Source organism: Barbus barbus (assembly GCF_936440315.1).
Source record: "Barbus barbus genome assembly, chromosome: 9".
In the NCBI taxonomy this organism is placed as follows: domain Eukaryota; kingdom Metazoa; phylum Chordata; class Actinopteri; order Cypriniformes; family Cyprinidae; genus Barbus; species Barbus barbus.
Window position 1 is genome coordinate 11876164 of NC_136737.1, and position 16551 is coordinate 11892714.

Genomic DNA, 16551 nt, shown 5'->3' on the forward strand with positions numbered 1-16551 from the left:
GGATGAGGGGGCGAAGAGGCGGGCCGAAAAGGGTTTTCTCCACGACCTCGACACCTCAGTATGGAGGTCGGGGAAAAAAGGCAGGCTCCGATGTGGAGGTGAGGTCTGGAACCGCAGGAAACGCTCATCTAGTTTGCCTTTCCGCGGGTCGACCGGACACTCGGCCGGCCAGTCGAGACTCAACTTGGCTGCAGCGCGAGTGATCACCTACACAAGCTCCTCATACTGGGGTGAAAGAGGGGGTGCGACCTGTTCGGCGTCTCCCATGTCAACCTCCTCGGAGGAAGACATGAGAAACGTCACGACCGCTGCCCGAGGGGAAGTATCCGCCAGGCGGGCTTCCGATCTCGGGGAGCGGCCAAATCCCGTTGCGAACCCCACGAGCGCAGCCTTCACTCCACCTCAGCGGAAGCGGGGCCAGCACCGCGGGGAACGCTGATGAAAGAGCCCTCTCCGGAGAAGAGAGCCTTTCGGGAGTGAAGCACACGCAGAGGGAGGCCCCCGCAGTGCGGGCAATCAGCCCCCTCCAGGGCCGCCTCCGCGTGTCTCGCTCCCAAGCAAAGCACACACAAGCTGTGTGTATCCCCCGCACACAAATATAGTTTGCAGGGAGGAACACACAGCTTGTAGTGCGCCTCACTCCCATGCTTTGCTTTGCACAGCTTCTTCATACTCGCAAAACAGACAGACAACAGTAAATAAGACTTACAAGTACACAGAGTGCTAGCTGAATGACAGAAAGCTGACGCCGGTTTCACCGCACGTGCTTTTATACCAGCTGGTCATTACGTCACCACACCCGTGACGTCCCTCCCATCCATTGGACAGATTTCATTGGTATTCAGAGCCAGTCATGCTGAAGGCGTTCCCCAAAAAAAAGCGTCCCTGAAAGCGTCCCTGAAAGCGTCTTCTGACGCAGCTCGAGTTCCTGAAGAGTAACACACATAAACCATATATTTTTGCAACCATGTGTTTATTTTCTTAAAAACGCTCCTGCTTTTTATTCAGCTCAGCAGCAGCTATAGCCATATAAGTTTGTCCATACGTCAAACGTTTCTGCGTGAGAGTGCCCTCTGACTTCAAGTATGAATGAAACATGCACTGCGTGAGAGTGTTCAGCTATCCTGATATAGAGTGGGGGAACTATGATGTCACTTTGTAGGCAAAAACCCAGAAGCGAGTTAGCATTTTAGCACTTCCGGTTCCCTATCTGTTGGTCACTACGAGTTATGTCGTGACGACATTAGGGGATTCACTTGGGAGCCCCGACTCCCTCTGATAAGAGAAAACGGCAATGAAATTTGGCTAGTGGATTTTGCATACCTGAGCCACTCCCCGTGCATACGGGTATAAAAGGGCGACAGGTGCATCCACTCATCAGATTTTTTGCTTCGGAGCCGAGTGGATGAGAAGTCTAAGCCGATCTCCACAAAGCCTTCTGCCTCAAAATTTGTTCCTGGGTGGCGTCATGGTGCAGACAGCGGTGTCCCTGCAGCAGCGATTCCCCTGGGCACTTCACATGAAAGAGCAAATTTCTAAAACACTGGACGGTTCGCGTCTTTTTAAAGATGCCGCTCCGTCCGTGTTCTCTTGGTTGCGGTCGCTTCCTGTCCTCGGATGACGGACACGAGCGTTGTCTTCAGTGTCTGGGCATCCAGCACGCTGAAGATGCGTTTGTGGATGAGTCATGCGCCTGTTGTGGGCGTATGAACATGGCAACGCTGCGATCTCGCCTTTCCTTTTTGAAAGGATTGGCACCTCTGCCGCCACCCGTCCCGGTCTCTCTGGCTCGAGCAGAGGACCGCCGGCTGGCGCTCTGGGAGATCTGAGGGTGACAGTAAGGGCTTCTCCGCCGGGCACGTCCCCGCGGACCTCTTACTCCTCTCGCAGCGCTTGTTCCGTCCGGTTCCCGAGCGATCTCGCTAAACGCCGCCACTTGGAGGAATCGTCCGCGTCTCCCGTCCAAAGCCTGTAAGCTGACGGAAGTACACCAGGCCAAGGCCCTAAAACAAATGCACGAGGGTAGTTCCGACCCGACCCGTTGATGCAGGAGCTGCGCACGGCGTCTGACTTCGCTCTACGGGCAACGAAAGTCACGGCGCGGTCCCTCTGGAAGGCAATGTCCACTCTGGTGGTCCAAGAGCGCCATCTCTGCCTCAGTCTGGCAGAGATGAAGGATGTCGACAAAGCACGCTTTCTCAACGCCTCCATCTCCCAGGCGGGGCTATTCGGCGACACTGTCGAGGGTTTTGCCCAGCAATTCTCGGCAGTACAAAAGCAGACAGAGGCGATTCAGCACATCCTCCCTAAACGGCGGGATGCTCCAGCTGCCACCGCTGGCCCAAGGGCCAGGCCTCAGTCTGCTGGTTGCCGTGGGCGCCCTCCTGCGTCCTCCAGAGCTGCTCCGCCCCGTGCTGAGTCGTCACCTAGGCCGGCGCGTCGAGCCTCTCGCAGGAGTGCGGCGCCCCCTGTGCCTCAGCCGGCCGCCAAGTCCTCCAGGAAGACGACAAAGCGGCCCTGACGCGCGCAACCCGGAGATGGGGAAATCTGCTCTTTCCCAGGAGACGACGAGGGTAGCGTCGATCCTTCCCCCGGAGGAGGGCCGGGCGGAGAATCTTTTGTTTTCTTTTCTTTCTGTTCTTTCGGTACCCACATTGTCAAAGAAAGAGCAATTTCCCTTTCCTCCGGGTTCTCAGGCCTGCGGGCTGACAGTGTGCGAAGCACTGCCTCCTCACTCTCACCCGCGACCCATATTGCCAGTGGCCAAGAGAGTGCGGTCTGGGGACGCGATGCCTCCCCGCGCACCTCTAGCCAGTCCCCCCGGGGACTTAGGGAGTTTTGTGGGGATGAGTCAGAACGCACCGCCTTCTGTTCCATCCAACCTTACTCCCCCTCGCTGCACCACTGCGGGCACGTCGATTGTGCCTTTGGTGCCACTTGGATGGTATCTGGGGGCGTGGCTTGCGCTACCCAGCCCGTCTCGCTGGCTCGTTCGCACAGTTCGACTCGGCTATGCGATTCAGTTCGCCAGGTGGCCTCCCAGGTTCAGTGGCATCCTCAAGACTTTGGTGGCAGTCCGAGATGCACCTGTCCTGTGCGAGGAGATTGCTGTCCTTCTGGCAAAGGGTGCAATCGAGCCGGTCCCTCCAGTCGAGATGAGGCAGGGGTTTTACAGCCCCTACTTCATCGTGCCCAAGAAAGGCGGTGGCCTCCGGCCAATCCTGGACCTGCGAGTCTTGAATCGGGCCCTACACAAGCTCCCGTTCAAGATGTTGACACAGAAGCGCATCGTCAAATGCGTTCAGTCCGCGGATTGGTTTGCAGCGATCGACCTGAAGGACGCTTACTTTCATGTCTCGATTCTCCCTCGACACAGGCCGTTCCTACGGTTTGCGTTCGAGGGGCGGGCATGGCAGTACAGGGTCCTCCCCTTCGGGCTCTCCCTGTCTCCCCGTGTCTTCACGAAGGTGGCGGAGGGCGCCCTTGCCCCGTTACGGGAAGTGGGCGTCAGGATCCTCAACTATCTCGACGATTGGCTCATTCTGGCCCGGTCGCGAGAACAGTTGTATGGTCACAGGGACCTGGTGCTCCGGCACCTCAGCCAGTTGGGGCTTCGGGTCAACTGGGAAAAGAGCAAGCTCTCCCCTGTGCAGAGAATCTCTTTTCTCGGTGTGGAGTTAGACTCCGTGAGTATGACGGCACGTCTCACGGACGAGCGTGCCCAATCAGTGCTGAACTGCCTGAGTTCCTTCAGAGGCAGGACAGTGGTTCCGCTGAAACAGTTTCAGCAGCTCCTGGGGCATATGGCATCCGTAGCCGCAGTCACGCCGCTCGGGTTGCTTCATATGAGACCACTTCAGCACTGGTTACACTCACGGGTCCCGAGATGGGCATGGCGCCGCGGGACACGTCGTGTGACCATCACGCAATCGTGTCGCCGCTCTTTCAGCCCCTGGTCGGACCTTGCGTTCCTACGGGCCGGGGTGCCCTTAGGACTAGTGTCCCGGCATGTTGTTGTCACAACAGATGCCTCCAGCATGGGCTGGGGTGCTACATGCAACGGGCAGGCAGCCTCGGGGCTCTGGACGGGGCCTCGACTGCTTTGGCACATCAACTGCCTAGAGATGTTGGCAGTGCATCTGGCCTTAAAGCACTTCCGGCCACTGCTCCTAGGCCAGCACGTGTTGGTCCGCACGGACAACACTGCGGCTGTTTCGTACATCAACCGGCAGGGAGGTCTACGATCACGCTGCATGTCACAGCTCACCCGCCATCTCCTCCTCTGGAGTCAGTCACAGCTCAAATCGCTGCGCGCCGTCCACATTCCGGGGGAGCTCAATCGTGCAGCCGACGCACTCTCACGACAGCTCACGTTCCCCGGAGAATGGCGACTCCATCCCGAGACGATCCGGCTGATTTGGAGTCGATTCGGGGAAGCCCAGGTAGACCTGTTTGCTTCCCGCGAGTCCTCCCACTGCCAGCTGTATTTCTCCCTGGCCGAGGCCCCCCTCGGCACGGACGCACTGGCACACAGCTGGCCTCGGGCTCTGCGCAAGTATGCGTTTCCCCCAGTGAGCCTGATCGCACAGACACTGTGCAAGGTCAGGGAGGACGAGGAGCAGGTCTTGTTGGTTGCGCCATATTGGCCCACCCGGACCTGGTTTCCGGAACTCACCCTCCTCGCGACAGCCCCTCCCTGGCGCATCCCTCTGAGGAAGGACCTTCTTTCTCAGGGGCTCGGCACCATATGGCACCCGCGTCCAGATCTGTGGAACCTCCATGTGTGGCTCCTGGATGGGACGCGGCAGACTTGAGTGGCCTGCCACAGGCTGTGGTGGACACCATCACTCAGGCTAGGGCCCCTTCAACTAGGCAAGCCTATGCACTGAAGTGGAGTATGTTCGCGGACTGGTGTTCTTCTCGTCGGGAGGACCCCCGAAGATGCACGATTGGAGTGGTGCTTTCTTTCCTGCAAGAGAGGTTGGAGCGCAGGCTGTCGCCCTTCACCTTGAAAGTGTACGTGGCTGCTATTGCGACCCATCACGATGCAGTGGACTGCCGGTCCCTGGGGAAGCACGATCTCATCGTGAGGTTCCTGAGGGGTGCCAGAAGGTTAAATCCTCCTAGGCCACTCCTGATGCCCTCCTGGGATCTCTCTATTGTCCTGGCTGGACTTCAGAGGGGTCCCTTTGAGCCGCTGGACTCAGTCGAGCTGAAATTCCTGTCATCTAAGACAGCGCTCCTGACCGCGCTCACTTCCATCAAGAGGGTCGGGGACCTCCAAGCATTTTCGGTAAGCGAAGCGTGCCTTGTGTTTGGGCCGGCCTACTCTCACGTTGTCTTGAGACCCCGGCCTGGATACGTGCCTAAGGTTCCCACCACGCCCTTCCGCGATCAGGTGGTGAACCTGCAAGCACTGCCCTCGGAGGAGGCAGACCCAGCCTTGGCGTTGCTGTGTCCCGTAAGAGCGCTGCGCATATACTTGGACCGCACCCGGAGCTTCAGAAGCTCTGAGCAGCTCTTTGTCTGCCACGGAGGTCAGCAGAAAGGGAAGGCTGTCTCCAAGCAGAGGTTGGCCCACTGGATAGCGGATGTCATCGCCTTGGCGTACCAATCCCAAGGCGAGCCGTGCCCCCTCGGGGTGAGGGCTCACTCCACACGGAGTGTTGCCTCCTCCTATGCGCTGGCGCACGGCGCCTCTTTGGTAGACATCTGTAGAGCTGCGTGCTGGGCGACACCGAACACCTTCGCGAGATTTTACAGTCTCCGCGTTGAGCCAGTCTCTTCCCGTGTGTTGGGTAACAGGTAAGTGGCGGGAAGAGTTGGCCGGTGTCACGCTTGCTGCGCCATTCCCCCTTACCCGGGGATATGAGCGCCTGTTTCTCTCCTCCAGTTAGTTCCCCGGACGGCGAACCCTAGCGGAGTTCCTCCAGCACCCCCGGCAGTCAGACTGGGCGGAGCAGCCTGACGCCAGGCCCAGTACCGGTGTTAGCTTGCCCGGGTCTCCGGTCAGCCCCTGTACTCGGCTAGATGCCCGTGTGGCCTGATTCCCTTCGGGTGATCCCACACGTGTATCCATCCACGGTACGGTTTCCCTCACGGTAAACCCGTGTCTTCCCTCTGACAGAGCTCTGTCAGACTCTGCTGGCAGCCCTCCTCCCTTCTCCTAGGTAGGATCTGCCCCAGGGTCCAGGCGTATGTAGCACTGCCCCAGGCTTGGGCCAGTCCATACCAGTGTCTCCACACGTTACCTCCCTTCGGGCAGGGTGTGGCCTCCGTAGCGCCCTTCTCCGGAAGGCTCGCTTCCCCGGTGTTACTGCCGAGCTGTAACAACAAATAGGAAAGACTTGAAGCGGTCTTTCATAGAAGGTCGAAATCTCTTCCGATTTCTGGGGTAATGAACAGCGGCTTGGCTATCTCCAGTAGCAATTTACTCAGTGGTCCCTGCGGGCGCCAAGGTTAGCGAATTTTTGCTGGGGCGACGGGAAGGTTGCGACCTTCGCATGGCATTTGTCTGTCACGCACCAGCTTGTCAACATCTGCATGCCACAAGGTCGTGACGGGGTTCAGGTTGTGGCGCTTTCCATAGACCTGACCTTGTTTTTCTGTAAACAAATTCCCAACATAATTTTCATTGACTCCCTGCTGTGTGAAAGGAACTGGACAACTAGTTTTCTGTAACATCATACAGTGAGAGTTCAGTAATTTAAAATGTGTGGATATAATCTTTGTCAGCTGAAGGTTTTAGATTCAGTCACTGTGTTCCATTAGGGGTGCTGCTTCAAAGTCTCAATTTTAATTTCAGGAGGTTTTAAATCCATGTAAAGAAAAAAAAACATGAATCACAATATTGCTTAAAACTTTAAATGGCTATGATTTAATTAAATAATGTGAGCACAGCATGTTTCAAAGTAAAAATACAGTTAGCAATCACCAAATAGCCCACATTTATGCCACCTTACCAAGTGATAGGTTCAGTCCAATGATAATGTTTTTGTGTAAAATTTTGTGTAATTGATGGCATTTAACTCTGTAACCTGGAAACTCACATTTTGCCCACATTTTATTTTCATATAACCTCCATATTATGCCTGTAGTAACATAGACAGCTCACCGTTACCATAGCAACCCTGGACCGCGCACCGTCTCCCCCAAACTGTCCACTATGTTTCATCTCACAAGTTAGTTGTAGCGATCATAAAGAAAATCATCAGCAAAGATAGATATAACATGCATAAATACATTAATATAATCAATTGCAAGGAATAAACATACACATCCAACATATATACATAAATACATGTGATCAAACTTTCAGGGTGTCACACCACCATCTGGCAATTTGTATAATTATTACTATTCCCATCTAATGCAGAACAGTGTTGTAAATATTAACTGGCATATCAACCAGGAAAAATTAAAAATTTGACCTAAATAATAATCAGGAACCTAAAATTAAAAAATAAATAATTAAATAATTAAATAAATAAATTTTTTATCTGAGGTACCTGAATGCTGTGGTCCAGGCTGGTTATTTTAAGGTACTCTTGGTGATATGATTGCACAACTCAAATAATTGACTTAATTAATTGGTGATTAGTTTTCACTCACTGTGGGGGAAGTGAAGCAGAAAAATATACACCGTTGCAATACCTCCAATGGGCTGACGGCTGTTTATGAGTGCTAAATTACTGGTAAATTGCACATGCTTGCAGCAGGGGTGTCAAACTCAGTTGCTGGACGACCACAGCCCTATGTGTCTGTTCTTTTATTTATTCTTTATTTGATTAGATATTTGATTTTACTGGATTATATTAAATGTTGTTTGTTTTATTTTGCTTTTGTTATCTGTGTGGCATTACCCTCTCCTTTTTGATTGTTATTGTGGTTTGTAGTTGTGTACAGTGCATAGTCCTGCATAGACACTCCTTTGGTGTAGGTGATCCAGGTGGTGTGGCACAGGCTATGTGGTGTGTATGCATGCTGTGAGGTTTCTTTTTGTTTTGAGATCAGGACTGAACCTTCTTGCAATCTTGAGGACAGATTTCCTTCTTCGATGGATTTTATTAATGACACCCAGATGTTTTAAATTGGTGTTTTAATATTTGATGATTCATGCTAGCAAAATAAAATTGTGATATTTTGATATATTGAATCATTGCGATTTTTTTAATAGTGTATTGTGGATTTGTGGAGTGCTCCAAGCTCCTGCCTTCATTAGGTGGTGGCTTAGTCAATTTACACTTCTGACACTACATGTGCCATTTAAAAATTTACATTTAAAAAAGAACAAGCAAAAATAAAACCTACATTTTGACTAGACAGTTCACACAGCACAATCTACAGACATCTGTAAATAAATGGAGTGCCCAATTTGTACCTTCAGTAACATCAGACATCCTCAAATAGTGGTCCACAATCTGATTCCAGATGCTAGCTTGGTTCCAGATGGACTCTGAGAAATATTTTCAGTTTCTATAGTTTAAAATGAGCAGCACATCAAAACAACATAATGTACATAATACGTCACCATTATGGCGCCATTTTCTCTAATATTTCTCTAATATCTAGAGCCAAATGCACTTCATTCAAGCCCCTTCTGCTTCTGCACATTGCATCTCTGCTCCCAAGCACTACAAGAGCTGCAGATGACACGGACACAATGAGGCTGTAATAGCACAAATAACATTAAATACGCCTTTTTGCTTCCAACTTTTTTCTTTTTTTTGTTAAGTGCTTCCAACTGTTTTTCATCCAAGACAAGGCAAAACACTGTTTTGACTCACACATTCAAAAATTGTTTTTTTTGGATGAAAGTTCTGTACAGTACTAAAATAGGTTTGTCCTTGTTGATTTGAGTTTATCTCACTAGATTACAAATTATAAAAATTATAGAAATTATTATTTATGATCTCTGAAAATATGGCTTCATCTTTAAATCAAATTAAAAATATTTTTTGTCACAGCTCCATATGCGCTTTTAAGTGCAAGGTGCCATGCTCAATGGTAATGAAGTCTGCTGTTACTGAATATTTGCAATAATACCCTTTCTTAATGTGTTTAATAAAAATAACTTGATTTAACAATTATAAAACTGTCCACAGATAACGCCACATCTAGTTCCAAAGTTCATCCAATGTTATTGCAGTCTTACATTAAAATAAATAAACTAATATGGACTTTAACAATTTTTGAGATTGAGGGCCAGGGTAACCTTACCTGGAACTGATATCTTAGATTGGCCCTCATGCCAGCTCTGTTAACAAAAATTATTATTTGTATAAAAAAGTACAATAAAAATTTTGTTTTCTGTATTATACCTTACTCCATAGCTATCTATTAATAAAACAACTCTAATTTTGTTGCTTCAGCATTGTTTTATGTGTATGTATGAAAGAACTGGAAAAAGAATTAGCTATTTGAATATAAAAGTCAAAGGAACAGCATTTCACTGTGGACACTGGCATGAAGAATGTCACTGTCAGGCCAGGTTAACCTAACCTCTAACTGATATTTATGTTCAAATAAGTTGACTTAAGTTTTCTCTTGTGTGCAATTTGATATGCACTTAAAGATATCTGTTAATAATTTATTTAAGAATTAATACTTAGTCAGCAAGAAACCACTATAAAAGGTCTGTTTCCCGGAGGTGTTCTTTACAAACCACCAGCCATGAGAGCTGTCGTGCTTGCCCTGACTGTGGCCCTTGTGGGTAAGTCAAAATATATTTATATACATTTTTCTCATTTTCTCTCTTTACACCTATTTGAAAAACTCTTAGAACCTCTTGAAAAATTCCTTTTTTTTAAAAAAAACAATTGTTGATCTTTATTTCTTTCAGCAAGTCAACAGATCAACCTTGGTAAGTAATATGACTTGGAAATGAGTTTGTACAAAATTAGTTTGTAAGTGGTGACTTACACTGCATTACTGCTTAAAATGAATGGTCATAACATCAGACTTAAATCAAAAATACTCTACCCTTTTCAGTCCCTAAGTTTGCCTCTGATAAGACCTATGTGTACAAGTATGAGGCTCTTCTCTTGGGCGGTCTTCCTCAAGAAGGTCTGGCTAGAGCAGGTATAAAAGTCAACAGCAAGGTTCACCTCAGTGCTGTGACAGATAACACCTTTCTGTTGAAGGTAATGATTATTAAGAACCGTAGAAATTGTAAGATTTTCACAAGAAAACAACAAAAATGCCATCACTGGATGTTAAAAGCAAAAATGCCCTCATTTAAATGGAAAATGTCCCATTACAGCTCAAGGACCCTATAATCCACGAGTATGCTGGTATTTGGCCCAAGGATAAATTTGTTCCTGCCACTAAGCTCACCTCAGCACTGGCTGCTCAGCTTCAGATTCCCATCAAGTTTGAGTATGCTAATGGTGTGGTTGGAAAGGTATATGCCCCTGCAGGAGTCTCCCCTACAGTCATGAACTTGCACAGAGGTATCCTCAACATCTTGCAGCTCAACCTTAAGAAGACCCAGAACACCTATGAACTTCAAGAGGTGAGAGAGTAATCCTAAGTACATTTATGACGGCATTAAGAAAGCCTTTTTGAGTTATGCAATCTTATTTATTTATTTCTTGTCCTTAAGGCTGGAGTTCAGGGAGTGTGCAGGACCCACTATGTCATCAGTGAGGATACAAAGGCCAACCAAATTACTGTCACCAAGTCTAAGGATCTGAGCCTCTGCCAGGACAGAATCATGAAGGACGTTGGCTTGGCATACACTGAGAGATCTGGTGAATGCACAGAGGTAAAAAACAAGACTGGGAAGACTTGAAATATTTCCTCAACAATATAATTTTAAAGATGTTAAATTCCTCACATTCCTTTCTTTCAACAGAGGGTCAAGAGTCTGACAGAAACTGCATCTTACAATTACATCATCAAACCTTCTTCTACTGGTGTACTGATCACTGAGGCAACAGTTGAGGAAGTGTATCAGTTTTCACCCTTCAGTGAGATCCATGGTGCTGCCCAGATGGAAGCAAAGTATGACTGTTTATCTGTGAGAAATATGAACTAACAATATTCCCAACTCATTTCATTACTTTAACTTGAAGTTTCAAAATTAATTATTTGTTTCAGACAAAACTTGGCTTTTGTTGAGATTGGGAAGAACCCAGTTGATCCTGTCAAAGCTGATTACATGGCTCGTGGATCCCTGCAATATGAGTTTGCAACTGAGATTCTTCAGACCCCCATTCAACTAATGAAGATCAGAGATGCACCAGCCCAGGTATTACTTTAACAATCCCAGAGTCAAATCCTTTGATCCATGCTGAAGACATCAACTGAGACTAGCTCTTACTCTCTTCTAGATTATCGAGGTCCTTAAGCACCTTGTTGCAAACAATGTGGACATGGTCAATGATGATGCTCCACTTAAGTTTGTTCAGCTCATCCAGCTCCTGCGTGCTGCCACCCTGGAGAACATTAAAGCTATCTGGCCTCAGTTCAAGGACAAACCAGCTTACAGGTACAATTTGTCAGCAATAAATTAATAGGATTTTTTAAAATTATGCATATATTTTAAACAATGACTCTGGTAGGCGCTGGCTCCTGGATGCTCTTCCTTCTGCTGGCACACTAGTCACTGTAAAATTCCTCAAGGAGAAGTTCCTAGCTGGTGAACTTATGGTTCCAGAGTTCATTCAGGCTCTTGTGGTTGCTCTGCAAATGGTCTCTGCTGATTCGGACACCATTCAATTGACAGCTGTGAGTAAATCTAACTATACTCAAAATGTTGTTCTTCAAATCTTGCCTAATTCAAATGAATAATTTCTTTATCTTGCTGAACAGAGTTTGGCTATGCATGAGAAAATTGCCAAAATCCCAGCTCTGCGTGAAGTTGTAATGCTTGGATATGGTTCCATGATTGCCAAGCACTGTGTTGCAGTTCCCACTTGCTCTTCTGACCTCCTCAGGGTAAACACATTAAGTCTTACGTTTCTACAGTCACTTACTTGTTAACATTTGTCTAATTGTATGTGCCACAATCTCCTCAGCCCATCCATGATATTGCTGCAGAGGCAACTTCTAAGAATAACATTCCTGAAATCACTTTGGCTCTTAAAGTTCTGGGCAATGCTGGTCACCCTGCTAGTCTTAAACCCATCATGAAGCTCCTGCCTGGACTGAAAACTACATCTTTGCCCCTTAGAGTCCAGGTTGATGCCATCTTGGCCCTGAGGAACATTGCCAAGAAAGAACCCAAGCTGGCAAGTGTCAGACATTGTAGGAATTAATTATTCTAAAACGACCGATTTTCTTCCAATAATAAACTGCCCTTGTTTCCTGCCACAGGTTCAGCCAGTGGCCCTGCAGCTTGTATTGGATAGATCTCTTCACCCAGAAGTGCGCATGGTTGCTTGTATTGTGTTGTTTGAGGCCAAACCATCAGTGGCTCTTGTCTCCAGTCTTGCTGGTGCTTTGAAGACTGAAACTAACATGCATGTTGTGAGCTTTGCTTATTCCCACATCAAGTCCTTGACCAGAATGACTGCTCCTGATATGGCTGCTGTGTAAGAAAAACCAATGATTTTTATTTAATTTACTTTACCATGCCAAATGAGCACAAACCGAAAGTAATAATGCTTGTCTATTTCAGTGCTGGTGCAGCTAATGTTGCCATCAAGCTCATGAGCTGCAAGCTAGACAGACTTAGCTTCCGTTTCAGCAGAGCCCTTCACCTGGACTTCTATCATAGTAAGCGTTGCAAAATTCTTAAGAAAGCTAATAAATGATGTGTTGAGTGTTTATTAAAATTTATAAAAGACTGCAGTAATTGTATTCTTACCTATGTCTCTGTGCAGCTCCACTTATGGTTGGAGTTGCTGGTAGTGCCTACATGATCAATGATGCTGCCAGCATCCTGCCCAGAGCTGTTGTAGCTAAAGCACGTGCTTATCTGGCTGGAGCTGCTGCTGATGTTCTTGAGGTGGGCAAACCATTTTTTAAAAATCTGATTCATGGTTTAAAATGTTTTTGGCCTTCACTCAATTCATGCTCTCAAACAGATTGGAGTAAGAACTGAAGGAATCCATGAGGTTCTTCTGAAATCTCCTGCTGCAGATGAAAGTGTTGACCATATCACAAAGATTAAGCGCACCCTGAGAGCAGTACGTTTTCATGTCCAATGCACTGTATAATTTTATACTTATAAGCAATATTATAAACATGACTTAGGCAAAATGTGTATTATTATGTTTTACCCCTTAAGCTCACAAACTGGAGGGACTTCCCAAAAAATCAGCCATTGGCTTCAGGCTACATCAAATTACTTGGACAAGAAGTGGCTTTTGTCAAGATTGACAAGACCATCATTGAAGAAGCTATACAGGTATTGTGTAGTAGTTTATCTCTAATCTTTCATTACTTTATTTCTTTTAGATCTGTCTCACAAATAATTCTCATAATTAGAATTAAGATTCTCATGAACACTATCCCCAGATTGTGACTGGACCCAAAGCACGTCAACTGTTGAAGGGGGCACTTCAAGCTTTGCAGCAAGGGATTGCCTTGCAGTATGCCAAACCCCTGCTTGCAGCTGAAGTGCGTCGTATCTTGCCAACCGCAGTTGGTCTGCCCATGGAGTTCAGTTTTTACACTGCTGCTGTTGCTGCTGCGAGTGTCAATGGTAAGTTTTTGCTTAGAATTTTATATCCTTTATTCTGATATGAGGGGGTCATTCCTTAGGTCGATGTTGTCCCATTCATCCTTTTAGTTAAGGCCACCATTACACATCCTCTCCCTGAGGAGTGTGAGACTATGACTGCTGAGCAGCTGAAGCAGACTGATTTTGAACTGCAAGCTGAAGCTAGAGCAAGGTACACTTTTACAGCTATATTCATAGAGATGAGATATAATGCACACAACATCGCTTTGCAAACAATCTCCTTTATTCTTTCAGTATTGCTCTCCAGACCTTTGCTGTGATGGGAGTGAACACTGCCTTGATCCAAGCTGCTGTTATGGCGAGAGGAAAGATCCGTACAATTGTTCCTGGAAAAGTCGCTGTAAGAGTAGACATTCTCAAGGGCAACTACAAGGTGGAGGCTCTACCTGTTGAGGTCCCTGAACAGATTGCTGCTTTGAGGTAATGAAACCTTGGTGAAGCCAGTGTAGCAAACATTTTGAATCAATTAATTATTAATTCATATTGTTTCTGAAAAGTGAAATGCAAGTTACATTCTTCTTGTTCCGACAGCTTTGAGACGTTTGCTGTGGTCAGAAACATTGAAGCACCCACTGCTGAGAGGACTGTTCCTTTAGTACCCGAGTTAGATGGGCAGAATTCCCAGACCCCTGCTGATAATTGGGTAAACTTTGAACAAACACACACACACACAAAATTCATATGTGTTGTTATGCTGAGCATTCATTTGCTTCAAGTTGTAAGACTCATTATAATACTTGATTTTTCTTTCCAGTCATCTGAGAATCTAGATAAGGCTCCTGTGAGAGCTCCTGCTCCATTCCACAAGACTCTCTGTCTTCCTGTCCCATACACTGAAATCCAGGGATGCATTGAGGTGCACTCTCGCAATGCTGCTTTTATCAGAAATGCTGCTCTGTTCTACATAATTGGACAACACTCAGCACGTGCTACCGTGGCACATGATACAGGAGGTATACTTACAGAAATTACTACATTCATGAAACTCAAGTATTTTCAAATAAAATGATAATTAAGGGTTTGTTGTTTTGGCTTTAGCTGAAGGTCCTAAAGTTGAAAGACTGGAGCTTGAAGTCCAGTTTGGTCCTAGAGCTGCAGAGAGGCTCTCTAAGAAAATCAGTATCATTGATGAGGAGAGTCCAGAAGGAAAGGCTTTCCTGTTGAAACTGAAGGAAATCCTGGAAACTGAAGATAGAAACAGGACCGTCTCTTCTGAAAGCAGGAGCAGCAGGAGCAGCAGAAGCAGCAGCAAAAGCAGCAGCAACAGTGACAGCTCCTCCATGTCCTCCAACTCTGGCTCAACTGAGGTGAGGACAAAGAATGTCATGTGTTGGTTAAATTGCCATAAATCTGTATATTCATTTGCACTGAATAATTTTTTATTGATTTTCAGACTGCCACCATCATGGAGCCTTTCAGGAAATTCCACAAGGATAGGGTAACTAGTGAAAATATTTTTTTTAACAATATAGTTTATTTAGATCAGACACTTATGTTTATAACCTTATTTTGCTTGCAGTACATGGCACCCCATGGTGCCTCAAAGGGAGTTAGCAGTGGAAGTGCCAGAGCTAGTTTAGAGCGTATCCAGAAACAGGTGAATCAATTAGTGTCATTTGTTTGATCATAATAACACAAAGCTCAATTAAAGTATGATATTTAATATGTGTATGGTTTATGCTTACAGAATAAGTTCATCGGAAATGCAGTACAACCTGTTTTTGCTGTTATTGCCCGTGCTGTTACAGCTGACAAAAAGATGCTGGGCTACCAGCTTGCTGCTTACTTTGACAGACAAACTGCAAGAGTACAACTTGTTGTTACTTCCATTGATGAAAATGACAACCAGAAGATCTGTGTTGATGGTGTTTGGTTGAGCAAGCACAAAGTCATGGTAAGACTGGAAGTGTGATTAAAAAATTGTAAGAAATACATTTTTCTCAGAGTTAACCATAATTAAGCATAAATCTGTTTTTCAGGCCAAGGTTGCTTGGGGTCCAGAGTGCCAACAGTATGCAGTCACTGCTAAAGCTGAGGCTGGTGTACTGGGTGAATTCCCTGCTGCGCGTTTAGAGCTGGAATGGGAAAGGCTGCCGATGCTTTTCACCACCTATGCTAAAAAGTAATGTTCATCAGCACAGAACAACAAATGTGTAGTGTAGAAAATGGCACTGGTTTAATTATCTACTCTTCTCTTTGTATCCTTTCACAATTAGAATGTCCAAACACATCCCTATGGTGGCTTGTCAGGCGGGATTCCAACTTGAAAGAGCAAAGAACAGTGAAAAAGAGATTGAACTTACTGCAGCTTTGCCAACTCAGAGGTCCTTGAATGTCATTGTCAGGATTCCAGAGGTGAAATAGTTTTCCTTCAAATTATGACTCTCACAGAGAGATAAAAAACGCAACTAATTAAGTTTCTTCCTCCTGCTCTAGATGACACTGTCAAGAATGCGTATGCCTCTCCCCTTCGGCATTCCCATCAATCCAGATGGATCTCTTACCTTTCGAATCGATGAGGACATTCTCAACTGGGGCCAGAAAGATATCAAGGAAGAATAAGATGTGAAGAATTATGTTTTACATTTTAGAAAATGTGAGCTGTATTCACATGTAATTGATTGGTTTTTGACAGTTTAATTTAATTTTACTACTGCGACACTAATAAACACCCTGCAAGTTAATGAGTTGTCAGTTGTTTTACTTCACAGTAATTTCCAGCATTGCTTACTGATTGTTAAATAATGTGAATGTACAGATGGAATGGCATTTCCGAGAAACTTGAAATAATTGAATAATAATTATGTTTAATTTGGTTCTACATTCTAATAAGGATACATTGGTACACATACTAGATACTA

At 46.3% G+C, this 16551-nt stretch overlaps 1 protein-coding gene across 1 annotated transcript; it reads left to right on the forward strand.

Moving 5' to 3' along the window:
* Positions 1 to 9672: 9672 nt before the first annotated feature.
* LOC306874629 (vitellogenin-like) lies at positions 9673 to 16252 on the forward strand (the record flags this gene model as incomplete). Its single annotated transcript, XM_079424776.1, has 28 exons — positions 9673 to 9712; positions 9842 to 9862; positions 9991 to 10142; positions 10262 to 10513; positions 10604 to 10765; positions 10856 to 11004; positions 11101 to 11251; positions 11334 to 11491; positions 11565 to 11730; positions 11815 to 11940; positions 12021 to 12233; positions 12319 to 12536; positions 12623 to 12720; positions 12828 to 12952; positions 13032 to 13133; positions 13235 to 13354; positions 13465 to 13651; positions 13739 to 13841; positions 13925 to 14110; positions 14222 to 14333; positions 14445 to 14643; positions 14729 to 14997; positions 15084 to 15128; positions 15210 to 15287; positions 15378 to 15584; positions 15670 to 15812; positions 15907 to 16045; positions 16127 to 16252. The coding sequence occupies 28 exons, from the start codon at positions 9673 to 9675 to the stop codon at positions 16250 to 16252; spliced, it is 4047 nt and encodes a 1348-aa protein (XP_079280902.1).
* Between the last annotated feature and the right edge of the window lie 299 nt (positions 16253 to 16551).